The sequence below is a fragment of the Panthera onca genome, chromosome B2 (genome assembly GCF_046562875.1).
Source record: "Panthera onca isolate mPanOnc1 chromosome B2, mPanOnc1 haplotype 2, whole genome shotgun sequence".
NCBI classification, from domain to species: Eukaryota; Metazoa; Chordata; class Mammalia; order Carnivora; family Felidae; genus Panthera; species Panthera onca.
In genome coordinates, this window is record NC_138343.1 from 90,194,594 (window position 1) to 90,222,351 (window position 27,758).

The 27,758-nt window shown below is 33.5% G+C and overlaps 1 protein-coding gene across 3 annotated transcripts in view; it reads right to left on the reverse strand.

Annotated features, from left to right (window-relative positions):
• Window positions 1–27,758, reverse strand: part of ASCC3 (activating signal cointegrator 1 complex subunit 3) — a 357,007-nt gene that overhangs the window by 109,290 nt on the left and 219,959 nt on the right. For all 3 annotated transcript variants that reach the window (XM_060616263.3, XM_060616264.3, XM_060616262.3), the window contains exons 18-30: window positions 26,682–26,846; window positions 24,685–24,771; window positions 23,647–23,823; window positions 19,845–20,070; window positions 18,433–18,587; window positions 15,930–16,028; window positions 13,934–14,102; window positions 11,001–11,221; window positions 9,434–9,519; window positions 7,839–8,005; window positions 7,585–7,730; window positions 7,341–7,461; window positions 4,521–4,663 (exon numbers count right to left, since the gene is read on the reverse strand). In XM_060616263.3, the coding sequence (XP_060472246.3) occupies window positions 4,521–4,663; window positions 7,341–7,461; window positions 7,585–7,730; window positions 7,839–8,005; window positions 9,434–9,519; window positions 11,001–11,221; window positions 13,934–14,102; window positions 15,930–16,028; window positions 18,433–18,587; window positions 19,845–20,070; window positions 23,647–23,823; window positions 24,685–24,771; window positions 26,682–26,846 (1,962 nt within the window). The remainder of the gene's footprint in view (window positions 1–4,520; window positions 4,664–7,340; window positions 7,462–7,584; window positions 7,731–7,838; window positions 8,006–9,433; window positions 9,520–11,000; window positions 11,222–13,933; window positions 14,103–15,929; window positions 16,029–18,432; window positions 18,588–19,844; window positions 20,071–23,646; window positions 23,824–24,684; window positions 24,772–26,681; window positions 26,847–27,758) is intronic.

Sequence of the window (27,758 nt, forward strand, 5' to 3'; positions counted from 1 at the left end):
CCACTGTAGCTCTGTGCTATTATGCCACCAATGCAAACATCCGTAGGCCCATTATAAAGTACCCTGACCAGGGGACCAGATAGCTATCTGGCAGTAAGGAGATTATATTGAACTCTGTCACAGAGGGGCACCTATTTGGGATGATGTCTAGAATGGATTCTGTTCCAGCCTACCGAGTGCTGCCAATAGCCTCAACAGTAGGATTACTGAACACTTTACACATCATCTAGTATCTCATATGATAATGTTTCTGATGAAAGAACTCACTTTATAGACAAAGATTAATACAGTGGATGCCATGGGATTCACTGGTCTTACTGCATCCTTCATCACCCAGAAAGAGATGGCTTTATAGATTAATGACCCAGAATGGCAGCTGAGAGACACTGCTTTGTCAAGGTTGGGGTGCTGTCTTATAAAATGAGGTGTATGCTCTGAACTAGTAATCATTAAATACTATTTCTCTCATTGCCAGAATATACAGTTCCAGGAACCAAGCAGTCAATGTACAAATGTCTTTTGCAGTCAACAGCTAATAAACCACTTGGAGAATTTTTGTTTCCCTTCCCTATAATTCTAGCTCGGCTAGTTTGGAGGCTTAATATCCAAGGGATGTAACAATTTACTTAGAAGCTAAAATAGCCACATCTCTCATTCTATGGGGTGAACAATCAAAATGTGGTCATAGTGTAGTTTAGGTGACCAATCCTGATAAAGAAATTGGGCTGCTGCTAAGCAATAAGGAGAGGGAAAAATTTGGATGGACCCTAGAGAAATCTTCTCACATTACACTATCCACTTGAAAAATTAATCAAAAACTTTTAAAGCCTTATATAGTAAGCATATATAAAAATCCAATTTCCAGTGTTTCAGGAAGGTGGGTTTTGGTTACTCCACTGGACAAAAAAAGCTTAATTAGCTCAGGGGCTGGTTGAAGAAGCATATAGGTGATGGATGGTAGAGAAAATAAATCACAAATGTCTGTTTGGCTCCCCAATCAAATATGTTTGGTCCCGTGTTGCAGGAATAAATGCTGTGGCCTCTACTTTTGCTATCTCATATATTTTAATTAACATATTTTACATTATTTTAACCAATTTCATTTCTCTTTCCTCTCTACCCTCCACTTTGGAATATAGCATGTATGGGTTGTAGGTAACTTTATAATTTAGTCCGCTGGCTAGAGAATATTGAGATGAGATTGTAAAAGAACCAGAGAGTGACTGGATATAACCAAGAAATCTAGGACCGATAGAGTCATGAGGAAATTTTCAGTTGTCTGCCTTGGGGAAAGATAGTGGATTTTGGTTATATGAGGGAGAATTGGGTTAGCTGTTAGAAGGAAAATTTTTTATTTTTTTTTTTAAGTGTAGGTATGAAGAGAATGGTGTTTGATGAGTTTGGGCAGGTAAAGGACTATAAAAGACTACTGACAGCCAGCCAGCATTTGAATATCTTCCCCCCTGCATAAAGGCCAAAGAAGGGAAGATATTCCCATTCCTGCTGCATGCTTGAGGCTGAAGCTCGGGCATTCCAATGTTTCTGTCTTGGACTTGAAAGTTGAGAGAATGATGTAAAAGCCCAACAATCATTTGAGGTTAATGGTGGAAGTGGTGGTCATCAAACTGAGAATCCAAGGGACATGGTAGCATATGCCCACACACTTCTGAAATCACCGCAGAAAAGTCTTCCTGATGAGAACTTTGAAAGGGCATTACTTTGGGGGTTTCCTTATGCTGCAGTATGATTTTACATCAATGACACACTTGAAGGAGTATTTCTGCTTCCCAATACTTTACTTTGATAATTTACTGGGTGAAGAAGATGGATGGATTTTTTTTTTGACTTTGCTGACCTAACCTACCTGGTCCTGCCACAGAACACCAATCTGAAACTGTACAATAAGCAGCAACAGGAATTGTCACTAAGCTTCTAGTCCAGGATATTATGGCAAGTAACTCTCATAAAGATTACGGTGTTAAAAAGTCCTCCTATTTTAAGGTAATTAGGAATTCAACAACTGAAACACCTATGTTATAGGTTTTTGGTATAATCAGATTGAATCTGCATACCAATCAGTTGCAAACTCTTTGAAATCTTGATTTTAAAGGTGATGGCTTTTAGAAGAAAGACTAAAAGTCTGGACGGTCCTATTATTGTAGTGTGCTTGGTGAGATACAATGCCAAAGAATGGTATAATTTCTAGCTGTCTTATTTTAGCAGTGAAAATCTACAAAATAGCAGAAACAATGCAAACAAATTCTATGGTTTCTAATTAACCTTGGTGATAAATTTTTGTGCTGATAAAAAAAAAAAAAACAAAACAGAGAAGTAATTCTACACAATGGCTGAGCTATCCAGTTGCTTAGGTCTCACACGTTAAAATAAAAAACAAATAGTAAGTGCACTCTAGTTTGGAAGACCACATGAGGTTCACATTTGAGGTTAGTATGAGTCACATACGTTCTAAACACACAGCCTTTTATAACACATGCACACGCACAACACACACACAAATACACTTTGAGCAAACGTCCCAAAATGTGTTCAATAGGTATGTACTTTGTACCTTGACTTCAAAGAAAAGTCTCCATTTGGAACACTTTAAGAATAAGAGCCAAGAGAAAAAAGATTGAGCCCAGACAGATGCTGCATATGAACCATCAATATTCCCTACATCTACTTTTCACCATTTGCATCCTAAGTTCAAGATACCATTTAGACACAACAAGGTGACTATTTGGACATACTAAGTGAATAACACAGGACAGGAAATCTTTTGACAAAATTATTTTTATCTTAAGTTATTTATCTTAAATATTTCATATATACGCACAAGTAACATTAAGGAACTAACGTTAAGGAAGTAATGATGAAACTTGAGAGATAAAAGGGTAGCTGTTACTCTACTTAAAGGATTCATGTGATACCTTTTACATGAAGCTAATACTGGGGTCTGCTACTTATCAGTGAATAAAGTCACCTGCAGGCATTTCAAATTATTAGTTAATATGTGACTATAATATATATATACAGTATCATCTACCAGGTCCACTAATCCTAGATGAGTCATGAGAAGTAGAAGGGGAACATATGCCAGCTGCTGAGACTGGACACTGGTGGGTTAGAAACACCGTTTTGACTGTTCTTCAGGCTGCATGAGATCAGAAAGGGGTGATATGGTGGGAAGAGGCAGAAAATGCAACAATTTTATTACTGATTTTATCTGTTTTTCATCATAATTCCAACTAGAAAAAATATTTTTTAAAAACTAGGAAAGCACAAAAAGGAAAATCACTATATATAAATCCATGGAGAGAAACAGGAATATCTACATTTAGATGTAGTGGAAGGAAACACAAAGAACCATATTAACTGTACCACATAAAATGCAAAAACTACTTGTAAAAAGCTACTAAGACAAAAAGACATCCAAGGAATCAGCGAAATTAACTAATAAAAGCAGATGAAAGATTAATATGTGTGTCTACGTACGTAGTCATAAATATATATGGAAAAAAGTGGTATCATACTAAGTTTCAGGAGTGCATGTTTTAATTTGGTAAGGCTCTCATACAAATCTTTAAGAAAATGCTGTACTGCAAAAGATAAAACCTCAAAGGAATGAAGACACAAAAAAGAAAGAGACAACCAATAGCAAACAAATCAGAGAAAAGAAAGTCAATCAGACAAAAATCAAGGTGTACATTAAAATAATAATGAATGTTTTATCTATAATATATCAACAAATTACAACATATGAGGATGTAGTAAAACTGTTACTCTCATACACTACTGACAATACACATATCAATGGTGGGGACATTAACTGGGATGTGCGTTTTGGAAAATAATTAGCAGTGTATATGAAAAGCTATAAAAATATATACATTATTTGACCCATTGCATTTTAAGTTGGAACTCTACACTGAGGAAACAAGTCTAAATAAAAACCAACCATAATAATAAAGGTGCATGATTATCTAATGATAGAGGAAAAATACAATGAAATGGCCACATAATAGAATTGTATAGACATAAAAAATTTTAATTGCTTCAAATTTCACTACTTGGCTACAGGATAACAACAGGTTTTTAATTTTTATACATTTAGTGTTTTCTAAATTTTTGAAAATGGTCATATTACACATTTTATAGGAAGTTAATTTTGCAAAATTGATTATAAGTTGCATGAGGGCAGTGAACACTCCAATAGAAAGACAAATATGCATATTATAATATACATAGCTGATGATGTTGAAGGGAAAACATATGGAAGTAAATATGGAATAAAAATACTTATTTAGCAGGAAAATATTGGAAGAAAATACATAACAATATTAAAGGTGTTAAGGTGGCAGTATTATGCATTTCCTATATTTTTCCCCAAATTTCCGTAATGTTATACTAAAATTTTAGTATAGAGTAAAACTACACATCATTAAATATGTAATTTTCATTAATTATAATACAAACTAATTTGACATGTATAAGAAGTAGAAATAAAATATATTGCTTACCTCTCTTTCATCCATATTCAACCACTGCTTTGGATCTTCTTCAGTAGCCAGAAAAGCTATCAATTCCAAAGCAGTAAGACGAGTTTGACGTCTTGATGAGACAAATATCAAAACAGGTTTGGCTGGAGAATGGCTTCTAATTGCTATTGAAAAGTTGTGGAAAATGTGGACAATAAGAGTAAGCAAGCTACTTACAACCAAATATGAATGTCATTAGGATATGAAATGGATGATACATGAAAGCTAGTATCATTGATTTAAATAAATTCTTAATTTAGTCATGAAATTCAGCATTATCTGTGGTACTACTTGGATCTGACAACATATTGGAGAAATGACAGGAAAGGAAAGGTAGCTGAACCGACCTACGAGAGCACATTGCCTGAACAGGGGAAGCTGAACTGTGTCAGCTCCCAGTTCTACTCTGAGTTGCTGAGGAAGGTAACACAAAAGCTGAGACTCTTCAGTAAAAGCTGTATATGAATACTAAATCTAAGGTTGAGTTTTCTGAGTTGTGTTTCTGCTCACCTAAGCAACGATATTATAGAGTTAACTGGTCCTAGGGTTGGGGGAGAGAGTTAGGTCCTACCTAGTGATGAAAACTCTCTAAGAAAAGCTCCAAAATTTCCTTTAATTTTTGTCATTACTAGTGAATGGAATAACTAAGAGAGAGTTTGTGGGGCACCTGGGTGGCTTAGTGGGTTAAGCATCTGACTTCAGCTCAGGTCATGATCTCACTGCTCGTGAGTTCCAGCCCCGCATCATGCTCTGTGCTGACAGCTCAGAGCCTGGAGCCTGCTTCAGATTCTGTCTCTGTCTCTGTGCCCCTCCTCCACTCATGCGCTCGCTTTCTCTCTCTCCGTCAAATATAAATAAAAGCATTAAAATATTAAAAAAAAAGATTTTATATCTGGGGCTCCTGGGTGGCTCAGTCGGTTGAGCGTCCGACTTCAGCTCAGGTCACGATCTCATGGTTTGTGAGTTCGAGCCCCGCGTCAGGCTCTGGGCTGATGGCTCAGAGCCTGGAGCCTGCTTCCGATTCTGTGTCTCCCTCTCTCTCTGCCCCTCCCCCATTCATGCTCTGTCTCTCTCCGTCTCAAAAATAAATAAACATTAAAAAAAAATTAAAAAAAAAAGATTTTATATCAATAAACTAGTCAGAGATATGTCGAATGAAGGTTTTACTTTTCTCTAAAACATATGTGTAAGGTTTCAAATGGAAAGATAAGAGAATGTAGAAGAGAGCTGAAGAGAATATCATGTCTGAATCTCTGTCTGAGTGACAGAGATTCACATGGAAGGTAGACACACAGAAGATGCAATGAATAGTTTGAAACATGAGTAATTTGACTGAAAGAAAAAAAATTACCTAAAGAGCCACATAAATCATCTGACCTAACTGGAAACAGGGCTTCTTTACATTGGCTCCGAAATACTGATAAGATGGCACATATGAAATTAACACTTATGTGTACAAAGATCTCTTAACACAGAGATATTTAACAGTTTTACATAAAAAAATTTGACCTTCTGTAATTTCTTGTTTGAAATGTGAGCTGCAGAATTTCTTTCTATAGGCTTGTTTCTTAACAAGGATTATAATGAAAATGTTGACATGAACTTCACTATATTTATACTCGAAGAGTAAGAAAATAAAGCTATAAAATCCTATTTCTAAACTCAAAGAAATACAGTGATACACTACAGGTATAATAAATAGTTTATAAGGACAGCTTCTGTACTGATATTATATCTAGAGAAGTGTAAGTATTTCAGTTATTTACTATTGATTTATATAACACAAATGCTTCCTTTCAACCATTGGTATGCAATTGGCCATTCCTTACATAAACACAAGCAATCACAACAATACATACCGTGAAAAATAAACTATCTTATTTCTCACTCACAGTTTATCAGAATATTACAGAATATAAATGGTAGTGCTTTGATAAATCGTATTAGAAATACAATGTTTAAAATACACATATTAGTACAATATTGGTATCATTTGTACACATAATCATGAATGAATCTGTCTCTTTTTTTAAACCTCAACATTTAATGGATTTTTGCTGCTGCAAGAACAGGTGTGGCTGAACAGCTCACGGCAGATTTATTGTTCATTAGTGATTTTGTACAATGCTTCTGTGGAGGTGTAAATAATCTGAACTGCCAAGATTGGTCTCTAGTTCACAATCAATACTTTGCTTCTGTCATCAGGCTAATTACAGCAGCTAAAAAGTCACCTCACAACTGTCACCTCACAATCAACAGCAGTTCACACTAGAGAATTTATTTTGGAGGTTATTTTTAATTGATATAATAAATATTCCTTATGCAGCTAAACAAAACATGTTTCAATAAAATAGTGTTATTCTTAAATCTTTCCTGCTTGCCTAATCTGTTAGAAAAGGAAAACCAAAAAATGAAGCAGAACACTGTAAAAAAAAAAAAAAGTATTGAAATTTGTAAGTTTTAGGATTTCTGGTAAAAATTAAGATTATGTGATTTTTTTTTTACACTTATAGTTCCTATTTATCATTTGTTCAAGCTACTACCATAAGAAAATAACTTAATAGATTAAGAATGATTTACTTTTTAAGAATACATTTTTCTACTACCAACACAGTATCATCTACAAAATCTCTCCAATTTTCAATAGTTAATTCAACACACATTTTCTTTCCTTAACAGCTGAGGTAAATTGTTTTACACATTTGTGGAAGTTGGAACAGTACCGCCATTTCAAAGAAACCCAAATTATCTCGAATGCATTTAATGCTACCATACAAATTACTCCAAGGATCTGAAGCTTACCTTGAAATGTAGGCTTATTCATACTAGCCATACGAGGACAGTAATGTTGACCTGGGAAGCCTTGAATGTGAACTTCCAGTGGAACTGGACGTACTGATGGTCGGAAATTGAACAAGCCCATCTAGAGTAAAAACGAGAAAGAAATCATTTTCTGTTTTCCTATTTAAGTGTATGTAACAGTGTCTCATTAATATGGCCACCTAAGCCACACTATTAAATGCCTATTTATCAATCTTCCATATACCTGATGAATGTTGAGCCAATCAGCAAGGTCTCTGGCATTAGCTAATGCAGTAGATAGTCCAACTATTCTAACAGGCTTTTCTGTGTGTGATGAGATGAAATTTGTTCGAGATACAATGACTTCTAGAACAGGGCCTCTTTCCTCCCCTAGGAAATAGGAATAATACATGTTAATCATTTAACAAGTCCGATGCTGGCTGCTGCAAGTATGAGAGTCAAAATGTGTAAACTGGCATCAGATACAGTGGTACCTACCAAGCAGATGGATCTCATCTATGATGAGAATAGTGACTTGCTTCACATAGTTCCTATTTTGCCAGCTTCTACTGACTCCATCCCACTTCTCTGGTGTAGTGACGATAAGGTCAGCCTTAGCAATGGATTTCATATCAGGAGTCACATCCCCAGTTAGTTCAATAACTCTGGAAAGGAAGAAAATGATCTTTTTCTCAGAAAACACATGCCCTTGGAAAGGTGAAAATTTATCCTTCAGAATAAAATTTTATAATGCTTAATACTACTTTATCTCCCCTTGATTTTTGAAATTTTCTGAGTCCAAAATATGTTTCTTAAGAATTGTAACAGAACATATCAATTGAAATCACTGATAATCTAACTTTCATGCAGATATGCAAAGGTGTCAAACTTTGCTATGATTATGTTTACAAAGTCTCTGCTCTATGTGTTTTTATAGAGCTGAACTCATACTTCCTTCTCCATATGTTGGAATAAACACCTTTCTAATGACGGAAAGTGTTAATTTATTAAGACATGAAGAGGCATTCACTAAGAACATAATTACGTGTAAGCTTCATTTCTTTTTTTAGACTAAAAATTTCTATAGATAATATAGGTAAATCCAAACATACTAGGACATAAACAAGATATGCTGGGGCAAATATATGCTACCTCATTCTAAGAAGACCTCAGTTTTATAGTGAGAAAGAGGGAAATCTGAAGGCCAACTCTAAATTTTAGGTAATCACTAAATAATTTTTATATCTAACTTAATTCTAAAAAAACAAAAAAGGGTAAGACTAGTTCCCCCAAGTACAGTGTTCCCAAAGCTTTTGCTTATTTTTATTCATTTTTTATTTTTGTATTTTATTATTTTGAATATGTAATATATTCACGTGGTTCAAAGAATGTGTGGTGAGCAGTCTCTGTAGTATGTCTATCTTCCAATCACCTGGTCCTTATTCTAAAGCAACAACATATATTCTTTACCATTTTTTAAAAAAGTAAAAGACAGGATACTTTACTTAAAAACATTTTCTATAATATCTCTGGAGATCACTCCTTCAGTATATAAAAAGTTCATTCTTAATAGAATGATACAATATTTTGCATTGTGTAAATGTACTATAATTTATTTAGTCATGTTCTATTGGACACTCAGGTTACCTGCAACCTTGCTAGTAAAAACAATACCACAATGAATAAACTTGTGCAATACTAAAATATTCTTTAAAAAGTAATGTTCTTTAATGAATTTCTATTTTTTGGTAGATTATTTATAAGCAAAATGCCCTCAGTGTGATTTGTGGGACTTACTGTGAATGATATGAAAGGAAAATAATGAGATAAAACTTATTTTTCTTTAGTTTTAGAATTTAAAAATTTTGAGAGAATTATTTTGTCAAGTATTCATATTAAATAATTAAAGGACTTTCATTTTTCGATACTAAAACAATGGGAATAGTGATAACATTTTAACAGTAATTACAATACCCTTAAATAAAAGACTATGAAAATCACTGTAAAAGCATTCAACACTTTTGTGAAAATCTTTTATTTGTTCATCCTTTTAGGTTACTTAAAACACATCTTCTGATAAAGCAAGAACTTACTTTTTACCAAGTTTTTCTTCTATTCTAACTTTCCAATCATCCATTCTTTCACGTACAAGAGCTTTTAAGGGTGCAATATACACTGCCTGAAAGCAGAGAGGAGGGTAAAAAGATCTCATGAAAATAGTAACATCATTTTCAAATAAAGGTAAACCCTGTAAAATTCATCCACAGACGACAGTGTGGTTTAAAAATGTATCTTATATTACTGAAAATTTAAAATTTAAAATTAATGAGGAAAGTTACTAACTTGCTCAAATTACCCTCATCCAAAGTAAGACAGAAATATAAGACATCATACAATTCTGACATAGAAAATATTAAATATTTTTTAAAAGTCACTGAAGGTGTTTTAAGTATTTTATATTCTGATGAAAATAAGTTTTTCCTGTTATTATGATCAAGATTCTAACTCCTCCATGAAAAAAGTTACTACTTTTGAAATTCTAAAAAATAATCTGGTTGTTTAAATTTTAATGGAGATTTTATGGAAAATGCTAGTCATATATTCTACCTTTTCTTAATAACAACAATTGGTCTTTAATAATCCAAATCTATATACGGAATGTTCAGTGAAAAAAAATATTTCCCTTATAAAATGTTTCAAATTTATAGGAGAGCTCTACTATTGTATTAACAGGTCTCATAATGGATCAAAAACCACAAAATAGACTGAGAAGTAGGAAAACTTCAAGCTAAGCAGAGAAGAAAAGTCGCTAATTGAAAATCACTGAAAAAGGAAGTTAAAACATTTCTAAAATAATAAATGATGAGGAAAATACCACATAATTCCAATCACAATGTATGAATTAGCTTTCCTGAAAAATATGTACCTCTAAACTATGAGTATGCACTTCACATTTCAGGAAAGCATAAATTTAAGACTTATTTGACTTGCCACATTACTTTACATTAATAATATGGCATTTGCAGAAATGTGGAATAAAACTGCCTCTGTATTTCTTGTGTATAATTAAACTGTATTTGTTTAAAGATTAGGATTTCTTTTTAAAAAAAAATTTTTTTTTTTTACATTTATTTATTTTTGAGAAAGAGTGAGACAAAGCGTGAGCGGGGGAGGGGCAGAGAGAGAAGGAGACACAGAATCAGAAGCAGGCTCCAGGCTCTGAGCAAGCGGTCAGCACAGAGCCTGATGCGGGGCTTGAACCCAAAAACTGTGAGATCATGACCTGAGCCGAAGTCGGATGCTCAACCGACTGATCCACCCAGATGCCCAGATTAGGATTTCTTTTATAGCAAAAGGATGTGATTAAAAGTCATTATTTATCTTATAAATATGGCTATGAATCAGGTATCTTACAATGAGAAAAAGACGTGGAAATTGACATGTACATTAGAAATCTAACTAGAGAACTCCAAAGTTTAAGATAAGTTTTCTTCTGGCCAGTTATCTAATACTGATCTGGTCCCCTGCACCCCCACCTCCTGCTCAGAAAATTCACTGAGAGAGTGCTTGTGTCCTGATGTGTATTTAGAACTGGCTAGTTTACAGATTATGAACTGCATTTTCTAATTTAATGTAAGCATGTGATTCTTTCAAACAGACCTTTGAAGTAGGGTACTTGTTGAAGACTCTGAAAATGGCTAATTCAGCAGCAACAGTCTTTCCTGATCCAGTGGGTGCTCCAAGGAGGACATTACAGTCTGTGTGGTACAGGGTATGAAATATTTGTGTCTGCACAGGGTTAAAGTGGCTAAAGTTGTATAGTGCTTCATATGCTTCACATCCCAAAGCTGTGATTGGTAAAGGCTGAAGATCCAGTAATTCTGAAAAGATGAAACACGTACTGCCATTAAAAAAACTGGAAAAAATGCACAATACTGAATATTGTCTCTTAGGAATAAATTATAATAATCTTTAATTCCTTAGAGGGGGAAAAAAAAGACTTAACAAAAATTTTTATATACTGTTACATATCTTTTTTTCCCTGTTACTACATCTATAATATTGACAAACTGGACACTTTTCTGGGGGAGTTCCCATATACCGAATATAATGTCATACCTATATCTATCTATCTATCTACCCATCTACCTACCTACCTACCTACCTATATTGCTCCTCCCAATCAGGAAAGTAATTTGAATAACAGGTGAACAAAAATATGCATGGTATAGAAGAAAACTAAATCTACCCCTATCTGTAGAAAAAGGAAAACCACTTGCAAACTTCAGTGCTAGAATGGTTACCAATAAGAAATTTCCTTTGATCTGTTAGAAAATGGACCAAACCAGAATGGTTGAGTGAGCTATTGCTCTAGCCAATGTAAACTAAACTAAAAATAATTAAAGGAAGAAACTCAGGGGGGAGTTTCAAACCAGAGAATGACTGGGTAAAAAAGAACTGCACTGAGAAAACACATAACAGAAAGCCTGGAGAATTTTCTTCTCAAAAATTACACTTAAAAATAAAAAGCTATTTTTAAAATATTATCTTAGCTCCACAGCTCTACTCTATTACATAGGTACTTGAGAGCTAACCACATGTTTTCTATAGCAGATTATAATCTCCTAAATTTTCTGTACTACTGAAATCAAGAAGGGAAGAAGTCTTACCTTGCAATGCTAATCAAGGCATAGACATATTCTTAATAGGAACTAAAAAATAAACATTTTGGTATATATTGATCATCGATATATATTGTTGATATAAATTAAAATGATTGACTTCTATGAAAGTTGAAGAATTTTCTTGGCTGATTTAGGCTCAGTGAGGCACCATATGCACACATGCACCCACGCACACACCCGCATGCACGCACACACACACACACTCAGCCAAATAGAACTGGGAATCACTGAGGTTACATCATGCATTTATAGTATCAACTGAGATGTCACGGTGGTACATTTACTGCTTTTTAAAATGTAGTCAGAAGTCAACTAATTATATAAATAGGATGATATGTGCTTGGCCACTCAACAGAGAGGTGATAAAATGAGCATTAAAATATAATGTTAATGCACGTTAAAATCAAGTACTGAAGTCAGAGATCTACTAGTGATGATGGTAGCATGTATTTTTAAACTAAAGCACTAAACATCGTTATGTATTCTGAGATTCTAGATATCATATATAGGCATATTTGATGGAAGAAAAGCAGAAGGGTCCTCTTCAGTGAGTATATCAGTAGATACTACAATCTCATTATTTCTCTGTTGATGAACTTTTTTAGTTTTATCAACATATCCAAGTGGTTTTAAGCTGTAGTCTAAAGTATTTCCCTTTAAGATATGTTAAGATAATGAACAAGGTACCCATTTGACAAAAATGGCAAAGATGAAAGTCACATTAATGCCTTCTTTCATTTCCCAAAGGATTGTTAAAAATATGTTAGTAAGAACTAATAAAAATGTTCTTACTAACATTTTTATTTTGAAAAAACAAAGAGTTTGTCTTCAGAGGAATTATATGAAAAAAAAATTGACCTTCAATTTTCTATAAATTAAAGGCCTCCTGAAATCAATAATTATCAATTATGAATTCTCAGTAAGAAATAAACTTAATACAATAAATTAATAGCTCAATCTAAAGATTTTTTTTAAAGTAGGCTTCATGCAGAGCCCAACATGGGCTTGAACTCATGACCCTGAGATAAAGACCTGAGCTGAGATCAAGAGTCAGAAGCTTAACTGACTGAGCCACCCTGGTGCCCCTAAAGATATTTTTGAAATAGAATATAGGCCACTGGAAAGTATCAATATAAACATTCATGAAATTTTGCTTCTTTAATAAGTCACAATATAAACATACTTGCTCATGTTGCAAAAATCTAAAATGGATTTTTGTTAGTTGACAATGAAAAACTGTTACATGATATTGCAGATTAGTATATACCCTTTTATCATATTACTGTGGAGGAACAGAACTAATAAAAATGGTACTTGTTTGTTGGATGCAAAGTGACTTGAGGTATAGTGAATCTATTCTGTAGTGATAGCATTATCTAATTCCTTAATATTAGCATTTGTTTTTTTTTTTTGGTGTAGAAGCACACTGTATGGAGGGAAAAGAACCTATAATTCACTTTAATTAATTCATTTAACATACTAGAAATACGTTTAAGTAAACAGTAATAAACGCAAAGAAAAAGTATACCTCAAAAGTTTCACAGAGAACACAGATTAACACTTGCAATGGAAAAGGAAGAAAATACGGAGAAATTGTAATGATTATATGTAAAAATAGGGATAAAGGCAAAATAATACAGAAATAGTGAGTCTCATGCTTATTAGAACTATGAGATTGAATTAGACTTACTTTAATGTTTTGGAACTAAAACAAAATTAAGGCCCACCATGAAACTCTACCAAATGTATATATAGCGATCTATTTTAGAAAGTCTCTTTTCAAACTATATTGACAAATAAGTTGGATTCTGATTCAGATTCAGACAACTTTTAAGTATAGACAATTGCAACTTTAATTAACACAACACTTCTGCAAAATCAATGATTCAAGTTACTATTCAATGTTACCTGTATGAGGAGGATGTCTCTCTGGTAGAATCAGATGTTGAAAGTTGATAATGCATACAGCCTCAGCTCCTAACCATCTATCAGACACTGCTCGGATGTAGTATTGGGAAGGCAAAGGCTCAAAAATAGGGATTGTAAACACCAGTAGTTGAGCTTCTTTACTAATGACCTAATGTGAAATAAAGTCTCAGATGAATATGAATATGCTAACGATAAAGGCCTTCTTAGTCTATGGTTAAGACAATGAATGATATCTACAGCAAGAGGTACTAAAGATAAAGAATATATCTTAGATTCCTAAATAGTCGAGATTTTCAGGCACTTTAGAAATGTGTAGGTGGTTTCCTTCTGAGGATACCTGATACTGTTGAAAGTAAAATTTATACTCAATTTATATTATTTATATATGCATATCATCACGTATTAACAAGTTACCAATTTGACTCATTATCAGAATTTCCCAAACTTCATGCATTAAATTACTCAACTTCATAATTTTTACCAAATTATTTACTTAATATTTTTCTTTAAATTCTATTACTACATTAAGTGAAATAAGAGAAACTAGCATAAATAGAAGGTAATCATGAACACAAAACATTGCTGTGAAATTCTACTGCTGTCTACCCAAGGTTCCCAGCCTGAAGCTTGCTTTCTCTTCAATAAAAAGAGAAATCATGGATGAAGCATCACAGTTAAAGATATGCCAGCATCAAATTGAGTCTTTCTGCTATTATTTATGGAAAATTTTTTAAAAATGCCCTTTTTATAGACACTTCTCTAAAGAAGACATCCAGATGGCCAACAGGCACATGAAAAGATGCTCAACATCTCTCCTCATCAGGGAAATACAAATCAAAACCACACTCAGATATCACCTCACGCCAGTCAGAGTGGCCAAAATGAACAAATCAGGAGACTATAGATGCTGGAGAGGATGTGGAGAAACGGGAACCATCTTGCACTGTTGGTGGGAATGCAAATTGGTGTAGCCACTCTGGAAAACAGTGTGGAGGTTCCTCGAAAAATTAAAAATAGACCTACCCTATGACCCAGCAATAGCACTGCTAGGAATTTACCCAAGGGATACAGGAGTACTGATGCATAGGGGCACTTGTACCCCAATGTTTATAGCAGCACTTTCAACAATAGCCAAATTATGGAAAGAACCTAAATGTCCATCAACTGATGAACGGATAAAGAAATTGTGGTTTATATACACAATGGAGTACTATGTGGCAATGAGAAAGAATGAAATATGGCCCTTTGTAGCAACATGGATGGAACTGGAGAGTGTTATGCTAAGTGAAATAAGCCATACAGAGAAAGACAGATACCATATGGTTTCACTCTTATGTGGATCCTGAGAAACTTAACAGAAACCCGTGGGGGAGAGAGCCAAAGCATAAGAGACTGTTAAAAACTGAGAACAAACTGAGGGTTGATGGGAGGTGGGAGGGAGGGGAGGGTGGGTGATGGGTATTGAGGAGGGCACCTTTTGGGATGAGCACTGGGTGTTGTATGGAAATCAATTTGACAATAAACTTCATATACTGAAAAAAAAAATAAAATAAAATGCCCTTTTTACTCTGTGAGCCAATACTCTTTAGTATTTTGTTTTTGTAACACCTAAAGTTACTAGTTTTTATTTAATAAATAACCTAAAGTTAGTAATTTTTATTTATTTAATTTTATTTATCTATTACATTACTTATCCCATCCATTTGACATATTCCACTCCTCTGGAAGTCATGCCTTAAACCATGATAAAAATTACAATTCAATTTCTCAAACTAATATCACATTGAATATATGAATACAATAACATGCAATTCCTGTTTTCTTTAAAACCAAATAGAAACATAAAAAATAATAAATAAAGCTTTAATGGCATTATGAAATTGTAGAGAAATAGGTAAAAACAGAAATTATTTAGTTCATATTTTCTTCTTTCTATAATAGCAACATAATAATAGAGCAACACACCCATGTTTACCTGTTTTTTTAGAACTATAAAATACTCTGAATGATAAATATGGTCATTTGTAGGATCTTCTACCCAAATCCACCAAGGTTCTCCTACTGTCCCATGGACCTAGAAAAAAAAATAAGATGCTAATACTATGTATATTTTAACTCAAGTAAGGGATATTGTTGTCTGCACACCCAGCAGCCATTCTTCTCTAACAGCTTTATTGATTTATAATTTACATAACAAAGTTTACTCATTTAAAGTATATAGTTCAATGGTTTTAATATATTCACAAAGTTGTACAAAGTCTTCCATAATCTAATTTTAGAACTACCCCCAAAAAGTACCTTAAACCCATTTGCAGTCACTACGTATCTTCCCCTATTGGTCTCCAACCTTGACAACCCCAATCTGCTTTCTCTCTATAAAGATTTGCCTATATTGGACATTTCATATAAATAGAATCATATGTGGGCTTCTGTGATTCACTTCTTTCATTTACCATGTTTTCAAGGTTCATTCATGTTGTATCATGCATCAGTCTTCATTCTTTTTAATTGACAAATAATATTCCATTGGATAGCTAGATATACTATATTTCGTGTATTCATTCCTCTCCCTCTTTCTTTTTTTTCCCCCTAACAAAGCTCAATCTTGTTCAGTGTTCATCTTTCTCTAATGTGACTCAGGAGAAGGTGACCACATCTCTCAGGATGATTTTGTTTAGTACAAGCCAATCAGCTTACAGCATCCTCCTTACAACAAACAGCTTGTGGTAAGGGATAGGCACATGCCCAATACCAGCCCAGTTAGACTGAAGAAAAAGTCTTCTAGTCCATGCTCTGGGTTAATGAAGTAGGGGTGTGTTTACCTTTCTCTGTTAAGCATGAACAAGGAAGCATGAAAATATTTGCAAAGTAGCCAAGAGTGTCAGGACAGCAATATGATGGGCCCTAAATTATAGCATTAAATAAAAGACTCAGTCACCTTTGGAGCCTATTCTACCTTTGGAACTTTTATTGTGGAAGACAATATATTTTCCTGCATAAGTCAGTTTGAGACAGTTAGGTTTTCTATTCTTGTAGTCAACAGCCTTCTAACTGATAGAGTTTACAAAAAAAACAATTAAGTACACTATCATACTAATGAATTAAACCAAACTGTAAAAGATTTTCTATGGATACTGATAGAAGTAAACAGTGTGAAAAAAAATAAAGCTTTTATGCATTTTAAAAATACTCTATTAAATACAAAATGAAATATGAGTATATCGCTAATTTATATTTTATGTGAAACTTTGTTTATACAAATATTAAATATAATTTTCTATCATGTAGCTCTCACAGAAATTCTATGAAAAACTAATTATTATTATTATTATTACTTATGTTTACAGACAAGGAAACTGAAGAAATTACTGGTTAGGACAGTTTACGACCAGTGGTAGATTTGCATTAGGACTACGGTTGGGTAATTTTTGAGCACACCGACAAAATTAATTCATATTAAAGATGTACAAATAATGTCAGGTAATGTAGAAGATATTTACTGAAACTGAATTAGAACCTTACAATAACCATGTAAAGTAGGAATTGCCACTACAATTACTGATTTCCTTGCCTTCCTCCACTGGCTTCTTGAAAGAAAGGATTGAGACTTACTTTCTTTTGTATCTACAATCTCTACTGTACTCTTTGTACAGTAACTACTGAAAAGACAGACCTTTAAAAATTTTGACAGAATAAGAAGAGGATCAAGAGTAGATCTTCCTAAACACACACACACACACACACACACACACACACACACACACACACACACACAAACAGTAACACCTAAGATTTAGAAAGAAGAATCGAAGGTATACAAACAGAAAAAGGCATGTTATGGGTGCCAAGGAAGGGCATTCTCAAGAAGGACGAAGTATAGTGCTGAATGTTCAGAGAAGTAAAAAAGATCTGAGAAAAAGTCATTTATTATGGCAACCAGTCAGTTTTTAGTAATCACTGAGAAAGTAGTCTCAGCAGGAGAGAAACTGGTGACCAGGAAGAAAATACAGACTACTCTTTCTACAAGTCTAATGGTAAAGAAAAGAAGAGAATGATAGTTGGAGAAATATCAGGATTAAAGGGCTTGTTTAGCACGAAGAATCTTGACTTTTTTAATAGACTAAAATGACAGAGTAAGTAGGACTGGCAAAAATGAAGATACCAGAGAGAAAATTAAAGAAGACAGAGTTAATAAGCAAAGTCACTATGAAAGTGAATCACTAAACTGTTGTTCAATGCTAAATATTTAGGTCACCTAAGAGTTCTGGAAAGGTCTCATTGGTTGACATATTAATGTATTATACCATGTTTTTCTTGAGGATGATAGTAAATATTACTATACTGTTTAAAATAAATCTTCAGTGTGTCTTCTTTTTAGAGATTTTCTACATGCCTTAAGGACATATGGAAGGAGGTGTAATTGAACCTGCAGTATAGACATTTTGTTTATCATGGATATAGATATTTTCCACTTTTACCTGATCATTCCAAGTAAAATCAGGACAGATGCTGAGCGTCACTCGGAGGACAGTCCGTGTGATGGGCTGAATGGATGCTTCCATTGTAACAGAAGGAATCTGATGAACACATTGTTTGACCTTGAGCCCAATATTCACATGATGCAGCATGTGACCTGTAAGGAAAACATCACATAGAAGAAATGTGTTCAGACAGAAAAAAAGCAATATAATCTGACTTGTAAATGGGATTTCAGAGAAGGTGGTTTTATTGCTTGTTTTATGATTTGCTATGTAGAATAGCTGACATTCTTGACCTGGCATGTTTGAATATTTTGTAATAGTTAACTTGAATTAGCAATTCATAGCTCTGAAAACCAGTATCAAGGTTTCTTCAGCTATTAATAGGGTTCTTAAAATTACTGAAACTTGACAGTGTTTAAACTACTATAAACAGTTCCACTTCTCCTAGTTAGCTCATGACATAGTATAAAAATATTCAGTATTTTGTGAAAACAGCCATTAATTTACACAAAGTCTATTTCTCAACATTATAACCATGATAGGAAATGTTTTGGTAATAAAACACAAATCACCCATCCAAACTCATTTCCAGAAAAATGCTAAAATATAAAATATGGTCACATAGCACACAATTAACAAGTTATACATATTTTCATGAATGATTAGATTCTGAAATAGTTATGTCTGGGAATGCCAGGGTCGGGGGGGGGGGGGTGGGTCACAAACAGATGTGACTAACTAGACATTTTCCTACTTCAGTTCAAGCAATTAAGTGGAAACAGATTATATTTAATAGTATCAACATTTCTTGTCTATCTAGGTTCTTCGTAATATAATTTCTTAAAGCAAGATTATGAACAGATCAAAATGTTCTATGTTCACCAGAATCTGAACTAAAGTGATTTTCCTTATTTTGATACAACATTTACATGTTACTCCAGTGTGAGTGCTCTCAACTTCCTTCGTTAATATTCTCAAGTTCTCTCTATTTCATTGATACTTCCCTTCTACCATTCTATCTTGAAAGTGTTCTCACTATACAAGTCAAATAACTACCTCAACCTCTCTTTACATCTTTGGACCTTATCCCTCCCCGCTTATTCCTCCTCAGCCTGACTCCCTTCATGTGTAATGTCTATTCTGTTCTGAATGTGAAATATTAACTAGTCAATACATTATACATTTGTCCAATAAAATGTTCAGGTACATGAAAATGTATGGAGAAATAATTTTTCAACATCATATAAACACAGAAGAACAAATGTTATTTACATATTGATACCAACGTGATTTAAAATGGTAAAAATTTATCCTGAGTAATGTGAAAATGCACAATAGTTCTCTTTTATATCTAATAAACTTTTATTTGTACAGAATAATACATTAAAACACTTTTGCTTCCTTCTTACCTATTTCATCTTTCCTCATGTCTTTCAGCTTATCCACAGTAAGGTTTTTTTCTTCTAATCTTGTTAGAATGTGTGGTGGTAACACTGAAAACTGTCTCAAAGGGCTAGCCCAACCCCAAAGCCTCTTGTCAATGACTTTACTAAGATTCAGGAGCCTGTAGGTCATGGCAGGCCAACGTTTCCTCAGAGCAATTTCAAAAAGAGCACGAACAATTCTAGCTGCATTCTGAAGAATAAAAAGAGGGTCAGTAGTTAGGTACAGTGTACTTGTAAATTTGTCAAATTTGTCATTCACACCCAGTTTTAAAAGAAGTATGCCAAGTTGCACCCTTTAATTGTAGGCAACATCTATTCTCCTATAACCCTATTTATCTTGATTATTTCTACATAAGAATAATTACATCCTTCATATGTGGACGTTATCTTGTTTAATTCTCAGATGGCAGCCTCATTTCCAAGTTTTCAGGAAGCTCCACCCTACACCCCCTAACTAGGAATGAAGGAGATAAAATGTATATAAAGTACTTAGTATGCTGTTGAGGCCATTTAGAATATAAGAGACAGTCAAGGATATTCTTGGGTATATAGTGGAATGATTATAAGTCTACTTATGAAAATAAGGAGGACTTTGGGATCCAGTCAGATGGAAAAATTAGTAAGAGAAGAGTGATAAAGGAAGTACTGATGAGTGTAGCTATCTGTATTAGTGGCTCTCTAAAAACCAAGCAACATATTAACAGCATTATGTATCTAATTTAATCTGTCTATTATCTCATTTAATCTTTATAACAACTGCATTTGATTGATCTTGATATTATGATTTTACAGATGAAGATACTAGGGCTTGGTATGGTCAATAATTTGACCAAGATCACACAGATAGTTTGTGTCACAGTATCTATTCAAAGTCTGGTCTAAACAACTCCAATTTAACTCCAAAATTCTAAATTCGATGGTCAGGATAATTTCATTAATAGACATATAGAAAGCTACAATGTTTGAAGCCTATTAAGCATCTCCACAGTTAGTTTCTATTTGTTTTGCCCTCTTCCCTCTATCATTAACTTTGCATATTTTTACTGAAGGTTGTTTTTAAAGTCATGAACTTGGAGATACCTCATAGAATTTAATGACATCTATATCTGAAAATGAAGACTTTAAAAACTTCGATTTCTCTATCTAAAATCTTCACTCTTTTTCTTCTCTTTTTATGATTTTGACAAGGTCGAAGTTATGAGGTAAAAACGATCATAAGAGTTAAGGGATTTGATATTACATTTTATATAAAATATGTATTTGTCTCTTAACAAATTCAACTTTTTATCAGTATTAGAAATTTAAGAACAAAAATGGTACTTAGACGTATAAGGACAGTTTGGATACCTATTAAAAATTACAGGATGGGTTTTATTAGGCCAAGAGAATGATAAATGAAATGAACATTTTGATTATTATATCTACCAAAGAGATTTTCTTCTTGCATCATTCCTAGTTGCTCTTGTAAGAACATGCCAGGCTAATTTTCCCAACTGTATTTGAAAGTATGTTATTTTTCTATGTCACAACCTACAGTTGTTCCCTAAAAGCTAAAAGAAATGGAAGGAGGAATCCCATGTGAGATATAAGCAGGCATTTTAATCTGGAATGATATAAATTGAGTGAGCATGATTAAAGTCTCTAAAACGTGCAGTTTAGAGAAGCTAAATATAGGATTCTTTATAAAATCGTAGAATATTTCAGCTAAGGATTTATCTCGGGCCTGAGATAATCAAGTTTTAGAAATACAGAAGGGATGATTACTATTTTACAGAGCTGAGAGGGTGTTTGTGGAACTGTTGATGGCTTAAACTTAAAACATAAACTCAAAAGTAATTTATCCCACGCATTCAAGAATAATAAACCCACAATAGCCATTTAAGAAAAACCAGGATGCTTTGAGATATAACCTTAATTTTCTGAGACTGACTTTCTGAGCACCAATCATGAAGAAACCGTAAGTTTTACATTACAAAGCAATCCATCTGTCAGTCTTCATAATCTTGAATCAAGCATAAATGGGCCAGATTATTCATCTGGAACCCAGAAAAGCTTTAACTTTTAGAGAAGTCATTAACTGTTTCAATATAAAATCATTAGAAAACATAAAATGACAATATTATTTTTCAGAAAAACAGATACAAGAAGTTAGAAACAATGGTTCCTATAGAAGTCACAGAGTTTTGAGACTACATATAAATTTTTATGGCAGGAAACACATGTCTTCCAAAATGCAAAAAGAAAAGGAAGTTTTCACCACATCCACATTTGCTTTACAGAGTATATGAAATCACCTGGTTCCTTGGCTACTTTGATTAAATTACTGAATTCATTCAAATTGCTTGCCAATATGTCTTGGTTCATGTTTGCAAATATTTCATGTTTATATTTATCTTAAAGCACCCCTGAGTATTTATGGCTGTTAATACTAATTTATTTAACACAAACATACTTTTTCTATATAAAGTTTTTGAACAAAACTACCAACCTAAGATACATAGCAGAATCATTTCTATATTTATAATAAGATTAAGCTTTTATTTTTCCTTAACTTAGAGGAGGCATTACTCAATAAAAAATGATGAAAAAGGAATTTTTTAAAATTTTATTTTAATTATAGTATAGTTAGTATACAGTGTTATATTAGTTTCAGGTGTACAACATAGTGATTCAACAATTCCATACCTCATACTGGTCATCATGAGAAGTGTACTCCTGAATTCGCACCCTTATTTCACTCATCCCCCCACCTACCTCCCCTCTGGTAACCATCCATTTGTTCTCTATAATTAAGAGTCTGTTTCTTGGTTTGTTTCTCTTTCGAAAAAGGTATTCTTGGGGTGCCTGGGTGGCTCAGTTAAGCGTCTGACTCTTGGTTTTGGCTCAGGACATGATCTCACAGTTAGTGAGTTCGAGCCCCACATCAGGCTCTGCACTAACGTGCAGAGCCTGCTTGGGATTCTCTGTCTCCCTCTCTCTCTGCCCCTCCCCTGTGTGCACTCTCTCTCTCTTCCAATCTCTCTCTCAAAAATAAATAAACAGCTTTAAAAAATTAAAAGAAAAAGGTATTTTTGATTAAGAGTATTTTTTTAAATAAAGGTCTAGAAGAGAAAACTCATTTGAAAGGTAAATACTGCAAAAAATAACCTATTTTACTTCACGTGAAGTCTTGAATATAAATACTACAACATTTTACACTACAGTATTTTAAAAAATATATATTTAATGAGCTGTCATTTAGGGAATAATTTTCTTTCAGTTCTCTATTTTTAAGTATCACCAAAAGGGAAAAAAGATTATTTTTTTTTATATCAGACACTTATCATAGTGAACATGTGGTATGAAGTAGTTATTAAGCCTTATTTAATGGTAAAAAAATGTTTATATTTCTAACATTTGGGGTAAGCTACAAAGGTTCCACAATCTTTTACTTTGCTTGAAATATTCATGTATTTATTGCCTTTGTAAGTAAAAGAAATGTATCATGTAAAGCAGAAAAACACAAATGTTGATATTTTTAAACTGTACAATGAAAACAGTAGCAACATCAAAAGAGCCAAACCAACCACCAAATCCCACTTCCATTTCTGATCTAATAGCATAGGTGGCATAAAAGATGTGCAAATTAAATAGAACTAGTTCTGCAATAAAATGGTAATTGCTAGCATGTCACAATGCAATACATTCAGAGTATAGCATGAATTAATTTCTTGAGTCTCTAGAAGTAACCAAGAAAGGGCAAACAGGAAGGGAGTAATATTCTTACCTGTGCAACATACGCAGAATCTGATATAAGGGAGAAACTGTCCATCTCTCCTCGGCTGATATAAGTTTGAAGTAGGATGTTTATTTTCCCATAACTGTTCTCTACACCTCCAGGAGCCGAGAGTTCACAGAAATTGTTTAATAAGGCATCTAGCTCTTCTATTTCCTCTTCTCTGACCTGGAAGAATCAATGTTTCTGTAAGATTATTTGGGATGATTTATTGAAATTTTTCATATTGAAACTAAACCACATTACATATTTTTTTAAAGTTTCCATTTGATGTAATGCAACATTTTTCTTTTGTATACTAATATATAGTAATTTTTTCATAGGTAGCTAATAAAATACAGTAAGAAACTATCTTGAGTCTGATACAATTACATTTTATTATTCATCACCAATATTAAAGTTGCCATTGACATATAAAAATTTGATATGCCACAAAAATTAAATCTTCTGACCTCACCATCCTTCAGTTGATGAGATTTCATATTTTATTTGACCAGAGTAAAACCTCTGCCCAAATGGATTAGGGCAAACTTGAATTATCTTCAAATGCATTCATTACAGTCATATATTTTTATATGGTATAACACATTCATAGCTTAAAGCTGTGAAGTACTATGATTCACAGTATTAAAGTTTCCACTGTTAATAAGATTAAATTATAATACAGGTACAGAAATACTTATACCTAAGTTTGAATCATGCATGTCCTTTATATTTTCTTCAGTGAACCTTATATTGCAAATAAACCAAAATCTACAAACTATATTCTCTGCTAGTTTCATTACTGCAAAACCTACTTAAATTATATTTGATTTGCAGTAGAGAGCAAAGAATAATGTCAGAGATGACATAATATCATAATCTAGGATAGTGGACATTGTTGATAAATGGAAGAATACTGCTGGTACTCCAAGTGCGAAGTGCCATACAGCTTATACTGTATCAGGAATAACAATTAACTATAAGCTTTTATAAATAGATGAATGTATATATGCTATATGCATTGATTTAAGCTTCAAGTAATCTTACCTTGATTTGATCAAATTCTTCAGCTTTGGAGACTATAGCAAAAATATCACTTTCTGTTTTGTGAGCATCAAAGAGTTCATTGAAGGTCTACCAAGGTAAGTGTTATATTTGATTAAAATAGAATATCCAGTGAAATATTTTCAATTAAAAAGTGACTATACATCAAAACATTCTTAGAGAATATTTGAGTCCTAAACAATTCAGAGTTATTATGTCTGTGGCATACTATTCCTGAGCATTGTTTTAAACATCAAATTTATCAGAGACTAAAAAGTTTCCTAAAACATAATTAGCTGGAGAAGACTTTTAGAAGCAAAAAGATCAATCAAGTCAGTTATTAAAACCTACATTAGATATCTAAAGAAACGTTCAGCATAACAGTCCAGTATTGGCTCATTTTCAGCATTGGCATATGGAAATCTGCACTATTCACCAACTTTAAGCTGATCCTACATCACATAAAATTCAAAGAGGCATAACTAAAATTATGTAACCTGAAAATTCTGGCGAAGGTATCATAATATTACTAGTGAGGGAATGTAGAACTTCAGAAGACTGAGAAGAAAAAAAATCAGTTAATAAGACCATACAGAATATAGATAAAGCCGAAGAATGGCTGCAGTTCTTGAAAGAGCTACAGGCACAAGATGTAGTTGGACAGCAACATACTACCAAGTGGGAAAGTGAGAAAAGTTACTTAGCGGACAAAATGAGTGCACGTGAGCCCGTGATGGAAGCAGCAGAGAGCTAGGGAAAATGTTCTGGGTTAAGGAAGATCAGATCACAGTTGTGAGATGATACATGTTGAAAGAAGAAACCTAAAGTGCACTACAAATTCAAGATTTAATCGGGGAAAGATGAAGAAAAGCTAGTATGCACACAAAGGTGTTTTCTGAAAACTGTTATATGCCTAAGCACATTAAATGAGTACAAAATTTAGATTTCATACAGGCCTAGGTTTTCATATTTCTGAGGAAATTTCACTTTTGTGATTTATATTACTTTTCCATTAAAAAAATAAAATTAAGGGCACCTGAGTAGCTCAGGCGGCTAAGCGTCTGACTTTGGCTCAGGTCATGATCTCATGGTTTGTGAGTTCAAGGCCCACATCAGGCTCTGTGCTGACAGCTCAGAGCCTAGAACCTGCTTCAGATTCTGGGTTTCCCTCTCTCTCTGACCCTCCCCCACTCTCACTCTGTGTATGTCTCTCTCTGTCTCTCTCAAAAGTAAACATTAAAAAAAATAAATAAATAAATAAAATAAAAAATAAAATTAGGTACAAAAAAAAGAATATAAAAAATAATTCAAACTCTTTCTCTATAAAAAGGAGAGTAAAAATGTGCTTTAACCCATCTTGGTCTTTGAAATTAAGACTTTCCTCACAGATAATCTCTGGTTACATTTTTCCATGTATTAACATATGTAGGTGCATATACATGCCTACAAACACACATAAAAACATGCATATATTCCTTAAAATGTAAATATTATAGTGGCATCCTATCTTACACAAAATCATGTTAAAAGGCAACAAGCAAACTATCCATGAAACCTCTTAAATTGCCCAAATGGTATAGCTTGGCTGAACTGATAATTGCATTAGTTTTTCTAACTCTTCTTTAGCCAATGTTTCTCAATAACCTGCAAGTAATTTTTCAACTTTTTGTTCATTGATACCATGAAGCCATCACCTCCTCCCTAATTTCATTCAGGCATTCATTCAACTGGTTTCCCCCAAATGCTCAATGTTTTAGGCTTGGGTGTGTCTACTACTTAGGATATACTCACTGAACAGATGGCAAGAGGGTCCTTATTTTTTAAAGTCTTATTTTCTCTTGTGTTTACTGTATTATGTTATTGAATTCATATAAGTTAAGTGCATTTTGTTCTATTAGTTGCTTTAGTTACTTTACATTAATGCTATATTTTGAAGTCCAGAAACGTATATACATCTAAGAACAAACATATGATTGTATTTGTTCCACTGAGTATAATACCTCAATGGTGTTGTACTTAATATAGTAGTGGCTAGCAGTTCTACCCAAATCAGTTGAGGAAAAATATCCAGTTCGCTCTTCAAAACGAATCATCCGAGCTTTGTCTAGTTTTCGTCCAACTTCAATGACCAACTGTTCTCGATGCTTTGCTAATGTTGGGTCAATCTGTAGGAAAAAAAATATATATAAATACTTGGATATTTCTTTAGAGAGTCATCATTTGCAAATATATACCTATTTATGGAAATTAAAATTTTTTGTTGATGCTTTAGTTAGAATAAAAATTTTTATTACTGTTTTTAAAGAACTACATTTTTATAAATTTAGTACATAACTAGAACATATTTTAATCCATTAAATAAAGTAAGCCTTTATTAAGATTGGGGGGCCTGGGTGGCTCAGTTGTTTGGGCGTCCGACTTCGGCCCAGGTCATGATCTCATGGTTCGTGGGTTCGAACCCTGCATCAGGCTCTGTGCTGACAGCTCAGAGCCTGGAGCCTGCTTTGAATTGTGTCTCCCTCTCTCTCTGCCCCTTCCCTACTCACACTCTGTCTCTGTCTCTCAAAAATAAATAAACATCGAAAAAAATTTTTTTAATTCATTAAGATTAAAAAAGTGATCAATCTTTATATTATCTTTAGATGGATAGGAATATTTCAGAATCTAAAATTCATTGAGATGCAATCCTAAATAGATGCCACTATGGCAAGGATGGACAAAGCAGAGCAGAAAATCAGCTATATAGAAGACAAAATTATGGAGAATAATGAAGCAGAAAAAAAGGGAATCAAAGGCAAAAGATCATGATACAAGACTTAGAGAACTCCATGATTTATTAGAAAGGAATAACATCTGAATCATAGGAGGCCCAGAAGATGAAGAGAGAGAAAAAGGGGCAGAAGCTTTATGTGAGGAAATTATAGCAGAAAACTTTCCTAATGTGGGGAAGGACACAGACATTAAAATCCAAGAAGCACAGAGAACTCCCCAGTAGATTCAACAAAAACCAACCATCACCAAGGCATATCATAGTCAAATTCACCAAAATTCTTACTTGGTCTTAAGAACAGAAATCA